This window comes from Colletotrichum navitas (genome assembly GCF_030913465.1).
Source record: "Colletotrichum navitas strain CBS 125086 chromosome Unknown LY79scaffold_24, whole genome shotgun sequence".
Lineage (NCBI taxonomy): Eukaryota > Fungi > Ascomycota > Sordariomycetes > Glomerellales > Glomerellaceae > Colletotrichum > Colletotrichum navitas.
In genome coordinates this window covers 279,501-299,591 of record NW_026850570.1, presented here as the reverse complement: position 1 = coordinate 299,591, position 20,091 = coordinate 279,501, and the positions used below count along the sequence as shown (strand labels likewise).

Below are 20,091 nucleotides of genomic sequence, written 5' to 3'. Positions count from 1 at the left end.
ACTGCTACCTGCTCCCGTCGCTTAAGCTTGCTTATCCGACCAATCGCGTGCTTATCTCACATTCAGCCTTGCAGCTCTGCCAGGGGATGACCGACCTTACAGTGGAAAGGTACGCCATAGCCTTTTTTTTTATTTTATCTCTTCCTTACAGCTGTCCTCTTCGCCAGGACAGGTAACCCACCCACTAGAAGGTACCTTGCCGAGACCGACCCAGTCTGGGGGGAATGACACAGAATCCAGTAGAGGACACCTTCACGAATCTTCACTGACCGACCCTCCGTTATTCCATATCTGTATTTCTGGGTCTCCCAATTGCCTCGAGGATTCATCTCTTCTTTCGTTCTCCTCTCTCCTCTTTTTGTTGTCTTTTGGTTTTTTTCAGCTCGATATCTTCACAACAACCCTAGAGCTTGCTTCCCCAAGTCTCCATTGTCGACTGGGACTCACCGACTGGAACCCGTGTTAGTACCGACCTCTCGTCTCTTTTTACGACACGACTTAAAACACACACACACACAAACACCCCCAGCAGCGCCATTGGGCGCAAACCACACACCATGGCGCAACGCACTTTTTCGCCGTTGACCATAGTCCTCGGCTGCTTCTTCTTCTTTTCCGCACACGTCTTTGCCGTTTCCGCCGTCCTCGGTGTCGACCTCGGCACCGAGTACATCAAGGCCGCCCTCGTCAAGCCCGGCATTCCTCTCGACATCGTCCTGACCAAGGACTCCCGCCGCAAGGAAATCTCCGCCGTCACCTTCAAGCCCCTCCAGAGCGGCCCCAAGGCCGGAGCCTACCCTGAGAGACTCTACGGCTCCGACGCCATCGCCCTCTCGGCCCGTTTCCCCCACGATGTCTACCCCAACCTGAAGACCCTCCTTGGCCTCTCCGCCGATGACCCCATTGTCCAAGAATACGCCGCCCGCCACCCTGCGCTGCGGCTCGAGAAGAACAAGGAGCGTGGGACCGCTGCTTTCAAGAGCAAGGTCTTCACCGACGACGACGACGCATGGCTGGTTGAGGAGCTTCTGGCCATGGAGCTGCAGAGCATCCAGAAGAACGCTGAAGCTGCTGCTGGATCCGGAACCTCTGTCCGCTCCATCGTCCTGACCATCCCTCCCTACTTCACCATCCAGGAGAAGCGCGCTATCCAGACCGCCGCTGACCTTGCCGGCCTTAAGGTCCTCAGCCTCATCAGCGATGGTCTTGCCGTTGGTCTCAACTACGCCACCTCCCGCCAGTTCCCCAACATCAACGAGGGAGGAAAGCCTGAGCATCACATCGTCTTCGACATGGGCGCTGGCTCCGCCAAGGCCACCGTCATGAAGTTCCAGAGTCGCACCGTCAAGGATACTGGCAAGTTCAACAAGACCATCCAGGAGGTTGCCGTCATCGGCTCCGCCTGGGACAGGACCCTTGGCGGTGACGCCCTCAACTACCTCATTGTCGACGACATGGTCGCCCAGTTCGTCGAGTCCAAGGGCGGCAAGAAGATCTCTGCCGAAGCCGACAAGGTCAAGGCCCACGGCCGTGCCATCGCGAAGCTGCTCAAGGAGGCCGAACGCGTGCGCCACGTCCTCAGCGCCAACCAGCAGGCCGCCGCTAGCTTTGAGGGTCTCTACGAGGACGTCGACTTCAAGTACAAGCTTACCCGCGCCGACTTCGAGAATATGGCTGAAGGCCACGCCGCTCGTGTCGACACCGTCATCCTGGACGCCCTCAAGACCGCCCAGCTTGAGCTCTCGGACCTGGACTCCGTCATCCTTCACGGTGGTGCTTCCCGCACACCTTTCGTTCAGAAGCGGTTGGAGCACGTCGTTGGCTCAGCCGAGAAGCTCCGCAGCAACGTCAACTCGGATGAAGCCGCTGTCTTTGGCGCCGGTTTCCGCGCCGCCGAGCTTAGTCCCAGCTTCCGCGTCAAAGAGATTCGCATCTCCGAGGGTACAAACTACCCTTCCAGCATGAAGTGGACCAACAACAAGAACAAGCTTCAGCACCAGCGTCTGTGGTCCGCCGTCTCTCCCCAGGGCGGCGCGCCCAAGGAGGTCACCTTTAACAACCACGAGGACTTCGATGTCACCTTTTATCAGCAGGTCGGTTCCGCTGAGCAGGACACCAAGGTTCTGACCACCAAAAACCTCACCGCCTCCGTCGCCGAGCTCAAGGAGAAGTACTCTTGCGTCGACAGCGATATCCACTTCAAGGTCGGCGTCAAGCTGAGCGCCGAGAACGGCGAGGTCGAGGTGACCAAGGCCACTGTCGAGTGCGAGGCCGAGGCTCCCGAGAAGGAGGGCTTCGTCGACGGAGTCAAAAATCTCTTCGGTTTCGGTAAGAAGGACCAGAAGCCCCTCGACGGCGAGGAGGACGCCGAGTCTTCGGCGGCCGCATCCGAGTCTTCGACGGCCACATCCAAGTCTTCCACTACGACTTCCACCAAGACCGAGGCGACCTCCGCCTCGTCCTCTCCCGTTCCCAGCGAAGCCGCCGCCGATGGCAAGGAGCCCGTCAAGAAGAAGGAGCTCGTCACCATCAATGTCGACTTCACTCTCGAGAAGGCCGGCCGCCCCGAGCTATCTCGCGAGGAGCTCATCAAGTCCAAGGACCGCCTCAAGGCCTTCGAGACTTCTGACAAGGCCCGTCGCATGAGAGAGGAGGCCCTCAACCAGCTCGAGGGCTTCACCTACAAGGTCCGCGACCTCCTCGAGAGCGAGGCTTTCCTCGCCGCCTCCACCTCCGAGGAGCGCGCCACGCTGGAGAAGAAGAACAGCGAGGCGAGCGACTGGCTCTACGAGGGGGGCGCTGACGCGACCCGCGAAGAGCTCAAGAAGAGGTACAAGGAGCTCCACGAGCCCGTCACCAAGATCCAGAAGAGAAGCGATGAGGCCGAGAAGCGACCCGAGCTCGTCAAGGCCCTCAAGGAGGCCCTCAACTCGACCCAGTCCTTCATCAGCACCATCCAGAAGCAGCTCGACGAGTACGACGCGTGGCACGCGTCCGCGGGGCCCTCCACCGAGACCGCTTCAGCCACCCCCTCGAGCGACTCTGACGACCTCGAGGACGACGACAGCAGCAAGGAGCGCACGATGGACGACGTCGTCAAGGAGAAGGGCCCCGTCCCGCCGCTGTACAAGCGTGAGGATGTGGAGGTGGTCGAGGACGTATATGTGTCGACGACCAAGTGGCTCGAGGAGATGGAGGCGAAGCAGGACGCCCTCGCCGCGACGGCGGACCCCGTGCTCCTCGTCAAGGACCTCCAGGCCAAGCGCGATAAGCTTGACAAGGCCGGCATGGACCTCGCCATGAAGGGCGTCAAGAACTTTGAGGGCAAGACCAAGAAGGCCAACAGCAAGAGCGCAAAATCCAAGAAGACAAAGCCCACCGCTTCCGCTTCTTCCGGGGAGCCTAAGGAAGAGTCCACCACCACCGTGCCCCCCCAGAGCTCGACCGTCGAGCCCGAGGCACCTGCCGGCCAGACCGTTGAGCGCCCCGGTGGCGGGAGCTATGTCAAGTTCGGCGGCGAGGGCGGCGACACCCCGAGTGAGGCTGAGATTGAGGAGATTCTGAAGAAGTTTGAGCAGTCGCAGCAGGGCCAGGGCGAGGGCAGCGCCCCGAGGGGTGCGCCGGGGCACGACGAGCTCTGAGAGTTCCCTCTGGGTGAATGTAGGGGAGCGCATGGGTCGCAGTAGAGTGATTCAGCTTTTTGAAATTTTGAGCATACATCATACCTACGGCGTTTTTCAGATGAAATGAAATTACAGACAAGTCCAGATGAAAAAAATCGGTTGCGTCTTCTCCCGCCTGTGAATGCCAACTCGGCCCCTTGAGATGAGACCATCGTGAAGACAGCGTATGCGGTCCTATCCCCCTCTGGTGCAAGCCCATGGCTCTTGGTCCAGAGAGCAGCTTTCCTCCCCCCCTTGGTTTTTTCCTTTCTTGCACATATCCCAGCCGCGACCCTTTGAGACGTGCCGTGCCGTGCCAGGTGGTACCTACCGGTCGAGAGAAGTATCCGAACCAAGGCAACCCGGATGCCTCGACTACCAAGAGCAAACATCAGCCGCCTCGCCTGTGGCCGTGTCTGGGTGGCCAAGGTGACGTAGAAGAAGCAACATCCGCCAACAAGGCCGAGAGGGGCAGCCACTTCATCGTTTCCCCCCCCTTCTCTCTCTCTCTCTCCCAACTCAGACAGACGCGCGATGTCATACAGGTGGGAAGCGACACCGCACCGCCCGTCCACCTTACCTCCGGGCACGCCAGTCCCAGGAACGGGGGGGGGAGGTCCCATGATCCTTCAGCATCTCACGATCCCATGGTCCCATGATCCTCATGCCCTCCTCGTGCTGCCCCCGGTGTGCAAACCGGCCCGAGATTCTCGACGACAAGAGGCCAAAAATGCAATCTCTTCTTCGTCTAGCCTTTCCGTGACCATTTCCACTACTGTGGTACAACGGGGGAACCGCCTCGTCCGCCGGCATCGCACATGTGGTCCGTCCCACCGGTTTCCCCCCCTTACTCGCCAATGTAACTACCCTGCGGAACCGACCTCGTTCTACCGGGGAGCAGGAGAGCACGCTTCCGGGGCCGTTTCGCGTCGCCCCGAGGATAGAACGCCGGCAGAATCCTCGGGACTTTTTTTCTCCCCCCTTCTTCTTTTCTTTCCCTTCTTGTTTGCTGGCAGAATTGAGTGGGAATCCCCAGCAAATATCGCAAAAGTGTCACTTCTCAACCGCCCGTAAACGACCACTCTCCCACCCCTCCGATAGTGACAACTCATGACCGCCTCACCATCGTCGGTGTACGATGGACAGTGAGACTTCTCACGATGAAAACTCGCTTCCCAAGCCCTAACACCCGCATTGGTTTCGTTCCCTCCCCTTCAGAGGGAACTTCTCCCGTAGCCTTCTTTTCGTCCCCCCCAAACCTTACCACGCAAATGATCGCAACCCGTGACCAACAGCTCGGTAGGCTCAGCCCGTCGGCTTCTCTCCCGCGCCGTCTCGAACCCCCCCTTCCCCCGCGGGTATCTGCACCGCGGCGAAAGCTTCCGCCAGATCCAAAGTAACACATGGTTGTCCCAGAGAGGGCGACAGGCAGCAACAAAGGAGAGGAGAACAAACAACGTGCTGATTTTCGTTGCGATATCGCTTCTGGTTCGGTCAACAACACATGGTCCTTGTACGAAACAAACATTGCTTGACGAACATTTTGTCATTTCGCTCCTGATCCGGGCTGAAACCTAACTTGTTGGTAAAATGAAGCCTGGGTCGATGTTATACTACAAACAGAGATGCCTCCATGTATATAAATATGCCAACCTCATCCAAGCTTCAGTTTGGAAAGTACCGTCTCAAGCATCCAACTCAAAGATCGACCCATCAAGAATATCTTATTTCAAACTTCAGTCAACGATCAGCAATATGCTCCTCTCCCTCGTGGTTCCGCTCCTCTGGTCGGTAATGGCGCACGCCATCCCGACGGGTCCCCAGGTATCCGGACCCCAGCCTGGAACCCTCCCGAGCAGCACTTTCACGATACCCGTCCACGCCGACCCGGACTACGTCCCGGACGGAGCCGCCCTCGCGGCCGCATATGAGAAGTGGAACATGCCCGTACCGGAGGCCCTTGCGAAACATACACCGGCCCGACGCAGTGGATACTACTGCAAGTTCCCCTCCCATCCACTCCTTTGTGGGATGACGACCGAGGTGGATTTTGAAGCTGACCGCAGTGTATTCGCCGTCTAGCCTCCATTGTCGCAGCCAGAGCTACGGGCAACTTCTGGCTGACCGATGTCTTTATCGGGAATCCGGAAAACCCACAGAAAATTCCAGTCATCATCGACACCGGCAGCTCTGACTTGTACGTTTCTTTCCCTCCCATCTGCCATTGGCGTGTTCTGGCAAAATCTCAAACTCACAACCAACAGCTGGTTAATGACCACCGACACCAAGTTTGGTGACAAGGCAGCCAAGGGATTGCCGATGCTGTACGACCCTTCAAAGTCGACGTCTAGTCAAGAGGTCTCCGGCGCTACTTGGTCGGTTTCGTACGGTCCGTCAATACTCACCAGCCGTAGCGCCGTGGAAATGACTAACTATTCGCAGGGGATGGCGTCACCAACTCTGGCAAGGTGTATCTCGACACGGTCCGTTTTGGCCTTTTGACAGACAACAACCGCTTCAACATCATCAACGCTACAATCCAATCTGTGGTCAATGTCGGTCAGCGTTGGGCGGTCGAGCCTCAGATTAGTGGCGTCCTGGGCATTGCGAAAAATCGTCCATCGAGTGTCCAGCCAAGTAGGCCGTCTATGCTCGACCGTCTAAAGCCGGAGCTACACTTTGAATGGATTGGTATCGACTTGCGGCACGAGTCGAACAAGGGATTCTTCTCCTTCGGCTACGCGATGGGTACTGCGAGCATAAACGAAAAACCGATGGACAGCGAGGAAGGCTGGAGTTTCCAGGTTAGCAAGACTCGGATGAGCACCATGGATGGCGGAGTTTGGTTCCGGTTTGCATCTCCCTTTACTGCGATAATTGACACGGCGACCAGCTTCCTGATGCTTCCTCCATCACTGGTAGTCAAGTACTACTCAGAGATTCCCGACTCAGCATTAGATCCGGATCTCGGGCTTTACATCTTCCCATGCTCCCTGGCATCCGGAATCCCCGACTTCCAGTTCATATCTGCAGGTGGATATGTTGGAACTGTCCCGAAGGAACACATCAACCTCGGACCTGTACCTGGCAACACTGACAAATGTTACGGCGGTATCCAGAAGAGCAGCAACGCCAACCGTGTCATTTTTGGGAGTGTAGCACTCAAGAGCATGTATGTTCAGCTGAACTACGGCGCACAGGGCAGCTACGTCGGGTTTGGCGACAAGGGATCCCTCGATGTATGCTCAGCGACATCTGCCTGTGATGCGTGAGAAGTGGGTCTGGGTCTGCATTGGGTGAGGGGGGGTTCGAGATCTAGAAGCGTTGGCAATGAATCGTCAGCCCCAAGTTTTCCGGGGCAGTGTAGCTGTTAGTTTCAACTGACACCAAGATCGTTCCATCTAGGCCGTTGTGACGCCTCAGTCCCAAGGTCGATGCATATGTGAGAGGACCGTTACCCAACTCCTCATACGTGAACAGACACGATGAACTTTGACAACTTTCTCCATGACCTGACAAGTGCGCGACTCGGCAGCCAGGGGAATGCTTCGATCTTCCCAGTTGCTCAAAACGAATCAGAGATGAATTTCCAGTCCTTGCTTTGGTATTTACAGAGGCAGCTCTTCTCGCTCCTGGATATTACATGGATGATCACAGGGCATCGGACCCGCGAGGCCGATGCACTCACTCATGCATGCTACAACTCCACTGACTTGGTGATGTGAAAAAAAAAAAGTGCTGAACCGATCAGGCTAGCAAACGAAGAAAACCCAGCTGCAAAAGATGTCGCGGTGAAACAGGAAATCATGCTTCTAACGCCCTAAAGAGCAGTTTTGCGGCGGGTGTGGCGAGTGGCACCCCATGACGTAGTGTGATCCTCGGCATGATCTTATGCCAAGAGAGATCATACCAGCCAACGTAAGGACCTTTCTGTGGTGGAGGAGGCTCGAAAATCCAATTTGCCGATGATTGGGTAAGGCCATGGTATCGCGGAGTGCGGGTATATGCGGAATGAGCTTTGAACAGGCAGGTAAAGAGTCGGTTGTCGCAGTCTAAAGAGTGACGTCTATCCTCATGCCTGGTCGCGGTCGCCGTCTGATGGAACAAAACGAGCAATGGTTAGCATTTCCCGTGGCCTCATAAAATAGATGACTGATGGTTTCTTCGGTGCAAACGGTCATGTTGAGGGGAACGGGGGGGAAAAAAAGGGAATCTCGGGCGAGACGTGGTATTGTGGGCATTGTACGAGTTGGAAGTGTCAAATGCAGCGATTCAGTGTCGGGGTGGGTGGTCGTCAAGGTCATCCTTGCCGACGAATTCGTATTCACCTTCACTGGCAGTAGGCGTGGGCGGCATGTTGGCCGAAGACGGGGCATGAGGCTGGTTTTGGCGCGCCGTACCTGGTCGTGACCTAGCCTTCTCCTGGGCTTCCTTTGACAGTGCGGGCGTGGCAGCTTCAGCAGCGGCCGGCTGGTTGGAAGACGTTTGCAAGTTGCCACCGTTGCTCTTCAACCGCTCCTCCATTTCGCGAATGCGACGCTCTAGAGCTTCGAGCTCGCTTGTCTGGCTCTGGACAATTTGCTTTCTACGTACGAAGCTGTCAGCAAAGCGATTGAATGGCTGTGAGGATGACAATACGCATTGACAGCTTCAGGCACGTCACAGGGCAGCATACCGTTGGTCAATCTTTTCGTCGAGATCGGTGACGGGGTCGTCAAGGCGGAAAATGTCGGCAAGCTCTTGGGAGAAGGAGCGAGCGATGGTGCTGTACAGACGAAGTCAGCATGGCAGCTCAGAGTAGCTTACTCGGCCTTGGGCCCAGTGGTTGGTACGCACGATTGGGGGCGGCGGCCGTTGGGCTGCCAGTCGTTGTCGAGCTCAGCGTCGGTCATGTTGTGTGCCATTTTGTCGGTTGTTACGGTCGTAAAGAAAAAAAAAAGGTTGAAAACAGTTTGGGGGGTTAGGTTGGAAGGAAAGATGGCTCGCAACCAGGAAGTGATAAACGGGTCGACCGAAAGGGAGGGTGATCGGCAACTAGTGGTTGGCAGTATCGACAGGGTGATTATTGGAACCCAGGTCGCAAACCGAGCAGGCGGGTAGGTAAAACTGTGCGCTGGAGCAAGTTGGAAGACGTGATAGGGCGATGATGTCTTTTGGCCGCAAAGGAAGAAACGGACCAAGGTACGCGAGGATGTGGTATGTCTATTGCGCTCGGGAAGAAAAGCGGAGGGGAGGTGGGCGAGTACTAGTTCGGTCTGCAGTCTGCGAGCGGCAGGGGAAAAGGGGATCGCTGATGGTGGGAGGGAGGGAGAGTGTGAGAGAGAGACAGAAAGGTGGGGGTTGGAAGGAGTAGTAGTAGTAGCAGTAGCAGTAGAAGAAGAAGAAGGAGACGTAGAAGAATCAGAAGAAGGGGAGCGAGCCAAGGATGAGTAGCAAGGAAGTTAAGGTCGGGATATGAACACCGGAGGTTTTAAGATGCGGGATGGACTGTGGACTTTGTACTTGGAAGTGGGAGGCCGAGAGGAGCAGGACGTTACGTGGGTAAACCCGGCCACGGTCTAAGTTCCTCGACCATCCGTAAACGGCGGCAGTCAGACTCGAGGACTGAGCAGGAGATGTAAGACAGGGCGGATGCGGTGCCTGACGTCCGGGCCAGTTGGTGCACATCACTTGGTTGGCCATCTTGGAGATCACAGGCCGAGAAGGGGAAAGGATCAGGTACGGGCGGCGTGCGCGCACGCGCACAGTAGGGAGGAGACAGGTCTGGAGACGGTGTACCCGATTAATGCCTACCTAAGGTAAGTACGCGACGGGATCCTCCTGCCAGTTGCGTACCTATGCCGCAGGAGTGTGTATACTGCTCCTACCTACCTAGGTACCTATGCAGTAATAAATCACAAAATCAATAAGTACCTGAGGTAGGTAGGTAAATAGATTGGCTACTTGGGTGGTGTATCGGCATGCGTGGGTAAAACTGGTTGATGCTTGCTTGCTTGCTTGCTTGCTTGCTTGCCATGCATCCCGCATCATCTCTCATCTTGTTCCCCTTCAGGTGAATTGCGACAATGAGGCAGAATAGGGCCATTTTGCGATTGCACCGCACCAGATACCTAGGTATCTCAGTATGAGATACCTAGTGGGTAAGTCGGTACCGTACTGTACACAATTCAAATGCCTGGGTGCCGTGGTGGAGCGTGCAATTACCAGGTTGCCATCTGCAATCAGCTGCAAAGGGCAAGGCCTCGAGACCCAGTCAATTGGGCGCAGAGCGAATGTTCATGCGACCTGACCGGGACAGGCGATCCAAATCTAAAAGGCACCGCAGGTGAAGTGACGGTGGCCGGGTGAACAAAGTGGCCCGCATGGAAGCGCATGAACCAGCCCTCCTGACACCTCGCTGTCAAGCCTCTGTCTGGGTGGGAATGCCTAGCACTACTATGTATGGAGTACCTAACCCCCAAAAGGACACCTCACTTGCGGGATCGAGAGCATGAAATGGAGGGGGCGTGTTTGAGACCTTGTTGCAGCCTCGACCAATGGCCCAATGCTCAACTCTTGGGGCCACTGGCCTTTAAATACATACACCCACCGCCTGCTGACGATACTCGGGTCTCGAGTTTAAGACTGACCAACTGACTGACTGGCTGGTAGGGCCCAAGGATACTTTGTCTTAGTCTCCAAGCCACATGGGATGGGATGGGATGAGATGGGATGGGATGACGGGATGGGATGGGGGACGACGAGAGGAGAGGCTGAGGTATGTAGGTAGCCAAGGCGGTTGGGATATTCTACGGTAGTCTCGCGCGTCGGTCCAGAGAAAGAGAGCAATTTCTTGCTCAAAGGGAATATCCGTCCGTCTGTGCATCCACATCCTTCATTCTGCATCTGCATCTGCATTTGCATTCGCATTCGTGCCTACCTAGCTTGGACTGGCACCAGTGGAGTGCTCCTTGTACATATCTTGAACCCTGGAATGCCTATTTGGGGCAATCCGTCCATCTCCACGACCAACATGGCAGCCTGTGGAATACGAACCAGGTACGGGCGGCATCTACCTAATCGACGGCGACCTAAACTACGATTGCATCGTGCACCTACCAGACAACGGGCAGGCCTGCATGCGGGCTTCTGTACCTGGGTAGGCACGATGTGGTATGGTATGGTAATGGTATGGTAGGCAGGCATCGTCCATCCCGCCAACACTTGGGTACTCCGGATAGATCCCCCTGACATGCCTTGATCCCCCATCTCATCCCACCTCGTTCCTCCGTCATGCCAGCAAATTGCGCTTTCTTCAGATGTTCTTACGCCGCCCCCTCTCCCCTCCGAAACGAACCAAAGAGATCCGGCCCGTCCAGCTGTTCGATTTTCCCTCCCCCCCCTTCGACCCCCAACCAGCCAGTCAGCTGTGTGCCATACGGCCCTCCCGCCCTGTCATTCGTCAGCTACCACATGACGTTCGCGCCTGGCTTGGAGGCTGTTGCAGCCGCATCATGTGCCGCTCCTTTGTTCGAACGAGACCCTGGAAATCCCCCCTAGTCAGCCAACCGCCCAAAGAGTCGAAGTTGATTCCTTCCCCCCTTCACTCGCTCACCCGTCCCGGCGGACCGTTGCTCCCCAAAGGGCTCGGTGCACATGAGCCGCGCTACGACGAGCCCATGTACCTAGGTACATGCAACCTTTGGTTCCCATCATCACTACTCATCTCTGTCAACCCCTCCAAGAATGTAACGCCTTGTAGGAGGGGGAAAGCGAAAAAAAAGGGGGCGTCTCGCGACTCTAGCAATTTCGACATGACATCAAATTTCGGACCGCCCTAATCAATTTGACTTCCTGGTCAAACACCTCAAAACTCGGCCAAAGCGTCTGGGAAGACCCGCTCAACCGCCCAGCCGCCAACAAATCTGTTCAATCTCGTCAACCCAAAACCCGCTCCCGAGCCCTTCCACTGTACTTTTGACCTCTCGCCTATCCGACTGACACCTCGGGCGGCGGACTTGGACCCCGGGAGAATCTCGCAACTGTATCTCCGCGTCCGGCCCCGTCCTTGCGCCTCGAAACCCATTCCATTTCCCCTCGGATTCGCCCACGCTTCTAGAACCAAGGAACAGCATCGTGCCACTGAACTCACCACACATGATAAGCCCCGCCAATGACTAGCAATGACGCAGGTGCCCGTTATCGTGCTGCTGACGTCCCCGATGCATCAAACCGCGGACGCGAGTAATTCCTCAAGCGAATGATAGATTAACCGCCCCCACTTCCCTGCACAAAAAATATTTATCGCCTTGCCCCCCCATCGAACGGACTACCGTATCCTCTGGGCAAATTGGCCAACCGCTAATTCTCAGGCTAACGGCAAAGAGTATCGCGGCCACCAGATAAGGGCTAGCGTGCTGGCAGAAACAGGGATCTAGAAAGGCAAAAGCAGGGGTTAGTCATTTACGTCAGCAGGAAGTTAAGGCGTAAGAACAGTAAATAATGGGCAAGTGGGCAGGTGGGTGGATAGGTGGGTATGTTGACCGCTTTCTCTGATAGGTTTAGCGCTATGAGCGGCCACTTTCCCCTTTACCGTTAGCCCGAGAATTAGCGGTTGGCCAATTTGCTCAGAGGATACGGTAGTGTACTCTTCGGGGGGGGGGGGGGGGGGGGGGGGGGGTAGAGCCCATCAATAGATGCACTTGGCGGCAAGATGAGCTCAGTATCGCTACCCTTCACACAGTTGTCCTTTTGTCGGCTGAGGACATTGTTGCCGACAGTCAAAGTTTCCTAGCGGCGTCCGAGAAGGGGGAGCCAACCCGTCCGGCCGTCTAGAACTTACTGGAATGGTTTCTCTATTCACATGTGAGCTCTGATGCTAGGACAACTCGGATCAGCCCACCAAGCGCTACGCTCCACTGCCAATTGTTGGCCTTTCCCGCGGCTAGCATGAACGTGTGCAAAAGGCGAAGGGCATTGCCGCCGCTCTGTCGCGCTCGGTGTCCAAGTGGGGTGACATTGAACCATGAATCGGAACGCTACAGACTCGGACGGAGAGAGAGAGAGGCACGGCCCGTGGGCTGTCGAGAAGTGACGTTGTGCCATTGCCAGAGAATTAGTTCTCGTCCTTAGTGACTGTCAAAGACGACCACCCATCCATCCATCGGTGATCAAGTACGAAAAGTGACGCGTCCCACGCCGTGTTTAGATTTGTGCTTAGAAGCTTTCTTTCTATGACGGCCACAATGTCTTGCCGGCGTAGCAAGATGCTAACTGGCTAATCACCAAGACCGTGGGCGATTCCACAGTTCTAGGCACATGTGGAAAGGGGTTTCCTCGACTCTTGCGAAATAACGTCGGTTGGATTGTAACACTGCGGTCGAACGAATGATGTACACACTGAAAACAAGGCTAATGACTGGGGCTGTAATCATGGGAGACGTCTGGACGTGATCATGGTCTATTCGACGACACGGCAAATGTACGTATCAACTCCGTTCCATTTGCGATGCTAAGCAAATCCGATCCCTAAGGCCCAAGGTATAGTGCTACATCGAGCATCTGTAAAGCCTCCTGACTAGGCAGATATGACCCAATCCGTCCCTTGATCCCCGTTGCTTTTTGTTTGTCGTCACGCGTACCACGTTCGTGGCTTAGTCAGTTCCACCGACGGCACGGGCTGGATAAGTGTCAGTTGGTGGGCTCATCTTCGTAGGATGCACACTAGCGCGGCACACGAGAGGGAGGGTTTCTCGACGTACTGTAGATCTTCATCTTGCTGTGCATGACAACGGGCTTGATGATGCCCTTCTCCTCGAGGTCGGCAAGGCATCTCCGGGCGAGGGAGCCGTTGATCTTGAGACGGTCGACCAGGACGGCAACGGTCACCAGGCGGTAGGACTGGACATCCTTGTAGAGCTTGTCGGAGGTGGCCTTGTCGAGGATGACGGCGTGCTGGGCCTTGTCCTTGACCTTTCCCTTGGACCTGTGGAATAGGTAAGTCGGCTGCGATGGATGGAAGGGGCCATGCGTCGTCCGAGGCACAATGATCGATCGGTATTCTCGCCAAGTGTTTCTCTCGCGCGCAACTGAATTTATACATACCACTATCACAAACAAGTCAGCGATTTTGGCTTTGTCACATAGACACGGTGAGGGAACTCAGTTGCAACGAACCTTCTTCTTTTGCTTCTTAGCTCCTGCAGCTGGCGCCTTTACATCCAAATAAGTCAGCACACAAACATTTCGCCTGAGAGGGTGCAGCGTTCTACGCGCGCACGCGGAGGAGGAGAGGGCGACTCGCGGGGCGTACCATTTTGTCTGATTTGTGATGTCGTCGGTCGGAATTCAACAGGCACCTAGGTCGTCGGGAGTAGGAATTTCAATTGTATGAGGTTGCTGAAAAGAGGTGCCACTTCTGGCCACCCCTCCTGGCCGCCCTTCGGCTGCCCGAGGGCAGCAACCCTCGCGGTAGTGGGTCTTACCATTACGCAGCGGGTGTTATGATTGGTCGGAATGCACACCAAGTCTGGAAAAAATATTTCGCTGGCTGGCAGAAGGCGTTTTTTTGACTGGAGCTGGCCACACAAGCCCTGGGCTCCTCACTCACCAACGCAAAGCGAGCCGAGTAGGAAAATCGAAACCCACTCTGCGGCCGTCCCTTTCGCACTTGGACAACTTCAACCACGACCACCACATTTTCCCACCCAAGCTTCTCGACTTTCTTTCCCTCCCTCCCCAAAGGTTACTAACCCCCAAAAGGTCGAGCGAAAATGTCTGACGGCGGCGATATCGAGGTCGAGAACGTGGGCACCTACGATGTCCTCCCCAAGGACGTCGTCAAGGAGGTCGGCAACGTCAAGCTTTTCAACAAGTGGGATTACGATGTTGAGGTCCGGGACATCTCTCTGACGTGAGTCCCCCTCTACCTCCCCCCCCCCCCCCCTCCATGGACTTTTACGACAGTTTCCCCTCCTCTCCTTCCGCGCGCGAGATACGGTTCGAGAAAGAGACGGAACAACCAAAGACATGCGATTGGAAATGGCAATCTGGGACACGCGCAACTGGACATCGGGAAAATCAATGACCACAGAAAACACCAGAGAGGAACAAGACAAACAAAGTCTTCAGAGGCTAATTGGGAATCGAATCCAATAGTGACTACATCTCCCTCCGCAACCCCGTCTACGTCACCCACTCCGCTGGCCGCTATGCCGTCAAGCGCTTCCGCAAGGCCAACTGCCCCATCATTGAGCGTCTCACCAACTCCCTCATGATGCACGGCCGCAACAACGGAAAGAAGCTCATGGCTGTCCGCATTGTTGCCCACGCCTTCGAGATCGTACGTTGCCCACGCACACCGCAACCCCCAAACCCTCCGACGGGGAACCAGGCCATTTGAGGACAACATATGGACTAACACTTATTTTTTTTTCAACACAGATCCACCTGATGACCGACCAGAACCCCATCCAGATCGCCGTCGACGCCATTGTCAACTGCGGTCCCCGCGAAGACTCCACCCGTATCGGCTCCGCCGGTACCGTCCGTCGCCAGGCCGTCGATGTCTCCCCCCTGCGCCGTGTCAACCAGGCCATCTCCCTCCTCACCACTGGTGCCCGCGAGGCCTCCTTCCGCAACGTCAAGTCCATTGCTGAGTGCTTGGCTGAGGAGCTGATCAACGCCGCCAAGGGCAGCAGCAACTCGTACGCCATCAAGAAGAAGGATGAGCTGGAGCGTGTCGCCAAGTCCAACCGGTAAAGGGTTTACCTTGTTTTTTCGCCTTTTCCCGCACCATCGCGTGTGGGCCACGACAAACTCTGTTGGCCGGGAGGAAAATTTGTGCTTGTGTCTTGGGGGCTGTGGGAGAGCTGTGGAATACATACCTCCTTCCCCCATCACGCTTTGGAGATTTGGGAGGTGGGGTTGACCTGTTTAAGGAAGATGGGTCTCCCATCTCTCTCTGGAGAGACGTCAAAAAACTGCTTTTTGGGGGACAAATCAACGGAGGCGTGGTATTACATAACAGGGCAGAATTCAACGTCTCTTTTTTTCTTCATCGTCCCCCGAACAGAGAAAAGAAAAAGAAGCCGGTGTCTTTGATGCGCTGACCTACTTTGCATTTGCGCGTTCGGGATATTGGGGAGGGGGAAACGCGACTACGGCATCTTGTCTCTTAACGGCTTCTAACGGTGGCTTTTTCCAATACAAGCCAAAGGCTCGTCAGAGCAAATGATCAATACCCCGCGTCCCCTCCCCTCCCCTTGGTGTGTAATGTGTGTATCCCTGGTCCAATGTCGATGGGGGTTGCCGCCAGCCCGCCAGCCCATCTTTTCCCACCCGAGATCGGTCGAGGTCGCCGCCGGCTCACGCTGCCACGTGAGATGATCATGATTATCATGACCATGTACTCCGTATGCTATGGGGGAAATACAATCAATCTCCAACATTTTGTTCCTACACAGCTGACCCTTGCCCAAAATACGAGCGTGCCAAACGCCCCGGTGATTGATCCCACTCACTGTTCTGCCCTTGGAACAGTATCAATACTTTGCGTAAATATGGTGGAGTTCTGTTATCACTGCCATGGCTGTTAGGGGAATTATTACGGCCCATGGTCCAACAAAGTAACGAAGCAGTCATGGTGAATCGTAAATCATGAAAACCCTCAGGCTGGCCCATCCAGCACCGGGGCCAGCTCGACGGCACCTCAACCTCCCTCCCCTTTCCTTTTCAATAATAGTCTACACCCCCCCCTCATAAACCTCACGACCTGCCTCAGAGAACGGGCGTCTCCTCCTCGAACTCCAGCCGCAGAAACATGCCGTTATGCTCGATCCCCTCCTCCCACCAGGTCCCCATGTCCTCGTCCACCTGGAACCCAAACTTCTCCCAGGCGCCTACGACGGCCGCCTGCGCGTGCACGCACACGAGGCCCTTCCACTTGGGCATCTCCTCGGCGCTCGCGGCGCCCATCTGCTCGAGCCCCATCTCCTTGATGCTGGGGTTGAAGTAGCCCGGGTGCGCCCGCAGCCACGCCAGCGCCGTCGTCACCAGCAACCTCGCGATCCGGTGGCCCCTAAACTCCGGCACCACGGCCAGCCGGCCCAGCTTGACGTAGGGCTCCTTCCCGTCGTGTAGCTTCGTCGCGCGGTCGGGTACGCAGACCTTGGTCACCGACACCCGCCTCTCCTCACCGACGTGTTCCGCCGCGGTCTCCGCCTGCTGCTCAACGGCCGGACTCGTTGTCGTTGTCGTGGTGTTCCCTGACGGCTCCGCCGCGTCCGGGTCCTCCTTGAGCTCGCCGTCCCAGTAAACGCCCCCGTTCTTGGGGTGTGGGGCGTGGGGAAAGGGCACGAGGCGGATGGTGCCGATGGGGGTGCTGCGCGTGCTGCTCCGGCGGGGCTTGGCGATGTTGCCGGCAGCGTCAAGGACCTCCTTCTCGACGACCTTGTTGACGGAGGCGTAGGCGACCCAGTGGCATGCACGGCTGTCGTCGGCGTCGAACTCATTCTCGGCAGGCACCTTTTGCTCCTCTACGAAGACAACCTCACGCACCTCCATGGCGTCGCAAAACCCCTTGGGGATCGCCGCCGGCTGCTCGTCATGCGGCGCGCCGCGGATGTAGGCGTCTAGCCGGGTCGGCTCGAGAAAGGAGACGAACGGTGTTCCCATGGTGAAGGTTAAGAGGGATTGGTGTTGCGAGTCTACTACAATTGGTGTGCTTTTTCCCCCCCTATGTGAGATGGGAAAGGTTAGACAGTGTGGTTCGATTACAGAACTCGGTTCTTCATGCAAGTGTTGTTATATTTGGGCTGAAGCAGGCTATTGCCGGAAAACCGAAGGACGGTGGATTTGAATTCAGGGTGGCATCAAGCAGGGAGGGTAAAAGGGCATTAATACCGAATCGTCGAGAAGCTGCAACCTAACGGTCTCATGCAGACAAGATGTGAGAGGTTCAGGCAGGCACTAATGGTAAGGGTACAAGCATCTGCTTCATCTGAGCGGCACAAGCATCTGAGGCACGTCGTTCACACACACACAAAAAAAAAAAACCGGGGAACGGGGAACGGGTACCGCCACCCATTTCAGGCGCGTGGCTCGTCATTTGTAGCCTTTCTACTTAGCCATTCATACCGTACCTCGCGACGTATCCCAGGTGCTCTGCGAAAGGGATTGACCCCGCGAAACAGCATCTGGCCACGACGATCACGGCGCTTTGTGCGGATACCAACCCTCCCTCCCAGCAACCCCGCGGCGCAATATGACGTTTGCAGATGCACCTGCCCCGGTCCCCCGGGTGGCGCGATGCAGCGGGCGTGGGTACTCTGAGGACTGAGCTCCGTCGTTTGGTCACTTTTGTTTCTAATTTGTCGTCTTTTTGGCATTCTGCATCACTTTCAGGGCCCCCAATTCCACGTGTCCCCCAGACTCATGCTGCATCAGGCGGGTGCCATTGGATAAGGCATCAGGATCAGCAGTGTGTCCTCTCGAGGGTCTGATGACTGAGCTCGATCCCGACAGCAGCCCTACCCATCGCTATACAGCTGTGTGGATGGAATGCCCATCTCGTGAGAGAGAGACCGCGAAAAGGAATACTCAAGAAGGGGTGAGTCCGGCAGCTTGATGCTCGACCGAACCAGCTTCTGGCAAGTGGATGCCTTTTGGAAGCCGGACCTTGCTGACTTACAGTACTGTACTCTTTACCTGTTTCTTGGCATGTTTCTCTGGAGCGGGGGGACCTTCCCGTGTTTATAATTGACGTAAGCCAATTAAAGAAGGGTGCAACGGGCAAGTTCGCACGAACGTACGAGCAACTTGCACTAGGATGCACGGTTGCTGCCTTTTCCCGATTGCTGTTAGATGTGCATGGGCCGCAATCAAAGACCCGAGGCAATATTCCGAGTCGGCTTCAACCAGCTTGGAGCCCGGGTCTAGAACGGGAAAATGTTCATGAGACGGTTCGGAGAGTGAAACCAGGCCATGCCAAAATATGGAACTTCGGTGGCAACGTTGGCAAAGCCCCTATGGCGTTGTCGGGCTAGGTATATTAACGACTCGACCGGGAATCCATGATTCGGTTTGCAAACAACACCCTGTGCCGAATGAGGGTATCACGGACCAAAGCGAATCCCTACAAGGACTTCGGCTAGTATGTCCACAACGCCAGTTTTCATGTACCAAGTGCAACAGCAGTAAGCAATGAGCAATAATCACTTCGATAGGCGGAGCGTTCGACGGGCGTGGTTCATGTTGACAATAACCCTGCACACTTGTGGTATCAGCAACATGGAATCTCAAGACCCGTCTTTGAAGCTACGGCCTCTGCGCCATGGGTCTCGGCAGCTAAAACATGTGTCTCGTTTGTTTGTTTGTTTGTTTCATTGGCTTTCGAAAAGTACGTAAAAGCAAGTTCTAGGCGCAGCGTTGTGCTCTATACCACGCGTCCGAAAGTCCCAGACAGAAAAAACCCCTCGCCCAAAAAGAGGCCGGTCAAGGCATGATTCGCGCGCTCTCGAGTTCGTTTCCGATCTCCCGACTCCCCTGGCCATACTCCTTTAGCATCAGATTTATGCGGCAACGACCTCGACGCTCTGTTCGACGCCGTCGGCGCTGCCAGAGTTGACCTTCTTGCCCGTCTTGGCGATGGTCTGGAGAACCTTCTCGTACGGCAGGCTCTCCTCGGCGACGACGGTGGCGGTCTGGGTCTCGAGGGAGACTTCGTAGGACTTGACGCCTGTTTGGAACATGCCGGGTTAGTCGAAAGTTCATCCCATCATCTCTATAATGTGACGTGACCTTCACCGGCGCTTCCCCCGGGACGCGGGGGTTGCTAGGCGAACATACGGATCGGCAAGGTAGGACATGTGGCGCCCATGGGGAGTAAAGACGTACCCTCAAGCTTCTTCAGCACACGGTCGACGGCACCAGAGCAGCCGCCACAGCTCATGCTGACGTTGAACTTGTAAGTATGCTCGGACATGTTGGATATGGTTTGTCGCGTGTCGTGGGAAGTCGGCGTGGAGGGGTTTGGCGGTGTGTAGTTGGGAGAGTTTGCGGTATGGGCGTTTTTGGCGGGGTGAATAAATAAAGGAGGGGCAGGAGCTCCAATGTCGTTTTGAGGTAGGTTGGTAGAGAGGTCCCGCTAGCGGATCACAGTCTCGGTCGTTTTAGGGAGGCGAACCACGGTGGTACTCGAACGGGAAAGTGAAAGAAAGGGGGAAAGGGGGGTATCGTTATTGGAAAAAGCAGAACAGGAGAACCAGTCAGAAACTAGCAGGCTGTGTGAGACGGACCTGGTGTTGATTATATATCCGTTCCAAGCAGTCCCAAACAGGTAGACACTGGCATCGCATTATTAATAACCATCGACAAGCTCACTCCCACCCACACTGGCTAGCTAGCGCCTAATCGGTCGCCATCCCCCTAGGGTCTCGTTTCTGAAACTTGC

General features: G+C 55.9%; 8 protein-coding genes across 8 annotated transcripts; 4 read left to right on the top strand and 4 right to left on the bottom strand.

Moving 5' to 3' along the window:
• Positions 1-138: 138 nt before the first annotated feature.
• Positions 139-3,790, top strand: LY79DRAFT_551583 (Hsp70 protein-domain-containing protein). The gene has a single exon (XM_060557657.1). It carries the CDS (start codon positions 558-560, stop codon positions 3,639-3,641), a length of 3,084 nt encoding a protein of 1,027 aa, XP_060414941.1. The 5' UTR covers positions 139-557; the 3' UTR covers positions 3,642-3,790.
• A 126-nt stretch (positions 3,791-3,916) lies between these two features.
• Positions 3,917-4,994, top strand: LY79DRAFT_176408 (uncharacterized protein). The gene has a single exon (XM_060551258.1). It carries the CDS (start codon positions 4,197-4,199, stop codon positions 4,734-4,736), a length of 540 nt encoding a protein of 179 aa, XP_060414940.1. The 5' UTR covers positions 3,917-4,196; the 3' UTR covers positions 4,737-4,994.
• Positions 4,995-5,417: 423 nt separating this feature from the next.
• Positions 5,418-6,934, top strand: LY79DRAFT_514146 (eukaryotic aspartyl protease; the record flags this gene model as incomplete). Its single annotated transcript, XM_060554565.1, has 4 exons — positions 5,418-5,688; positions 5,745-5,859; positions 5,927-6,051; positions 6,105-6,934. The coding sequence occupies 4 exons, from the start codon at positions 5,418-5,420 to the stop codon at positions 6,932-6,934; spliced, it is 1,341 nt and encodes a 446-aa protein (XP_060414939.1).
• Positions 6,935-7,934: 1,000 nt separating this feature from the next.
• LY79DRAFT_669186 (uncharacterized protein) lies at positions 7,935-8,566 on the bottom strand (the record flags this gene model as incomplete). The annotated part of the gene is made up of 3 exons (XM_060563610.1): positions 7,935-8,247; positions 8,338-8,427; positions 8,499-8,566. The coding sequence occupies 3 exons, from the start codon at positions 8,564-8,566 to the stop codon at positions 7,935-7,937; spliced, it is 471 nt and encodes a 156-aa protein (XP_060414938.1).
• A 4,728-nt stretch (positions 8,567-13,294) lies between these two features.
• LY79DRAFT_669185 (S25 ribosomal protein-domain-containing protein) lies at positions 13,295-13,956 on the bottom strand (the record flags this gene model as incomplete). Its single annotated transcript, XM_060563609.1, has 4 exons — positions 13,295-13,320; positions 13,403-13,626; positions 13,818-13,853; positions 13,913-13,956. 4 exons carry the CDS (start codon positions 13,954-13,956, stop codon positions 13,295-13,297), a joined length of 330 nt encoding a protein of 109 aa, XP_060414937.1.
• Positions 13,957-14,413: 457 nt separating this feature from the next.
• Positions 14,414-15,401, top strand: LY79DRAFT_514110 (ribosomal protein S7; the record flags this gene model as incomplete). Its single annotated transcript, XM_060554561.1, has 3 exons — positions 14,414-14,553; positions 14,799-14,982; positions 15,084-15,401. 3 exons carry the CDS (start codon positions 14,414-14,416, stop codon positions 15,399-15,401), a joined length of 642 nt encoding a protein of 213 aa, XP_060414936.1.
• A 696-nt stretch (positions 15,402-16,097) lies between these two features.
• Positions 16,098-17,445, bottom strand: LY79DRAFT_176295 (acetyltransferase). The gene has a single exon (XM_060551257.1). It carries the CDS (start codon positions 17,313-17,315, stop codon positions 16,419-16,421), a length of 897 nt encoding a protein of 298 aa, XP_060414935.1. The 5' UTR covers positions 17,316-17,445; the 3' UTR covers positions 16,098-16,418.
• Positions 17,446-19,210: 1,765 nt separating this feature from the next.
• LY79DRAFT_669182 (heavy-metal-associated domain-containing protein) lies at positions 19,211-19,623 on the bottom strand (the record flags this gene model as incomplete). The annotated part of the gene is made up of 2 exons (XM_060563608.1): positions 19,211-19,377; positions 19,536-19,623. The coding sequence occupies 2 exons, from the start codon at positions 19,621-19,623 to the stop codon at positions 19,211-19,213; spliced, it is 255 nt and encodes an 84-aa protein (XP_060414934.1).
• Positions 19,624-20,091: the final 468 nt, after the last annotated feature.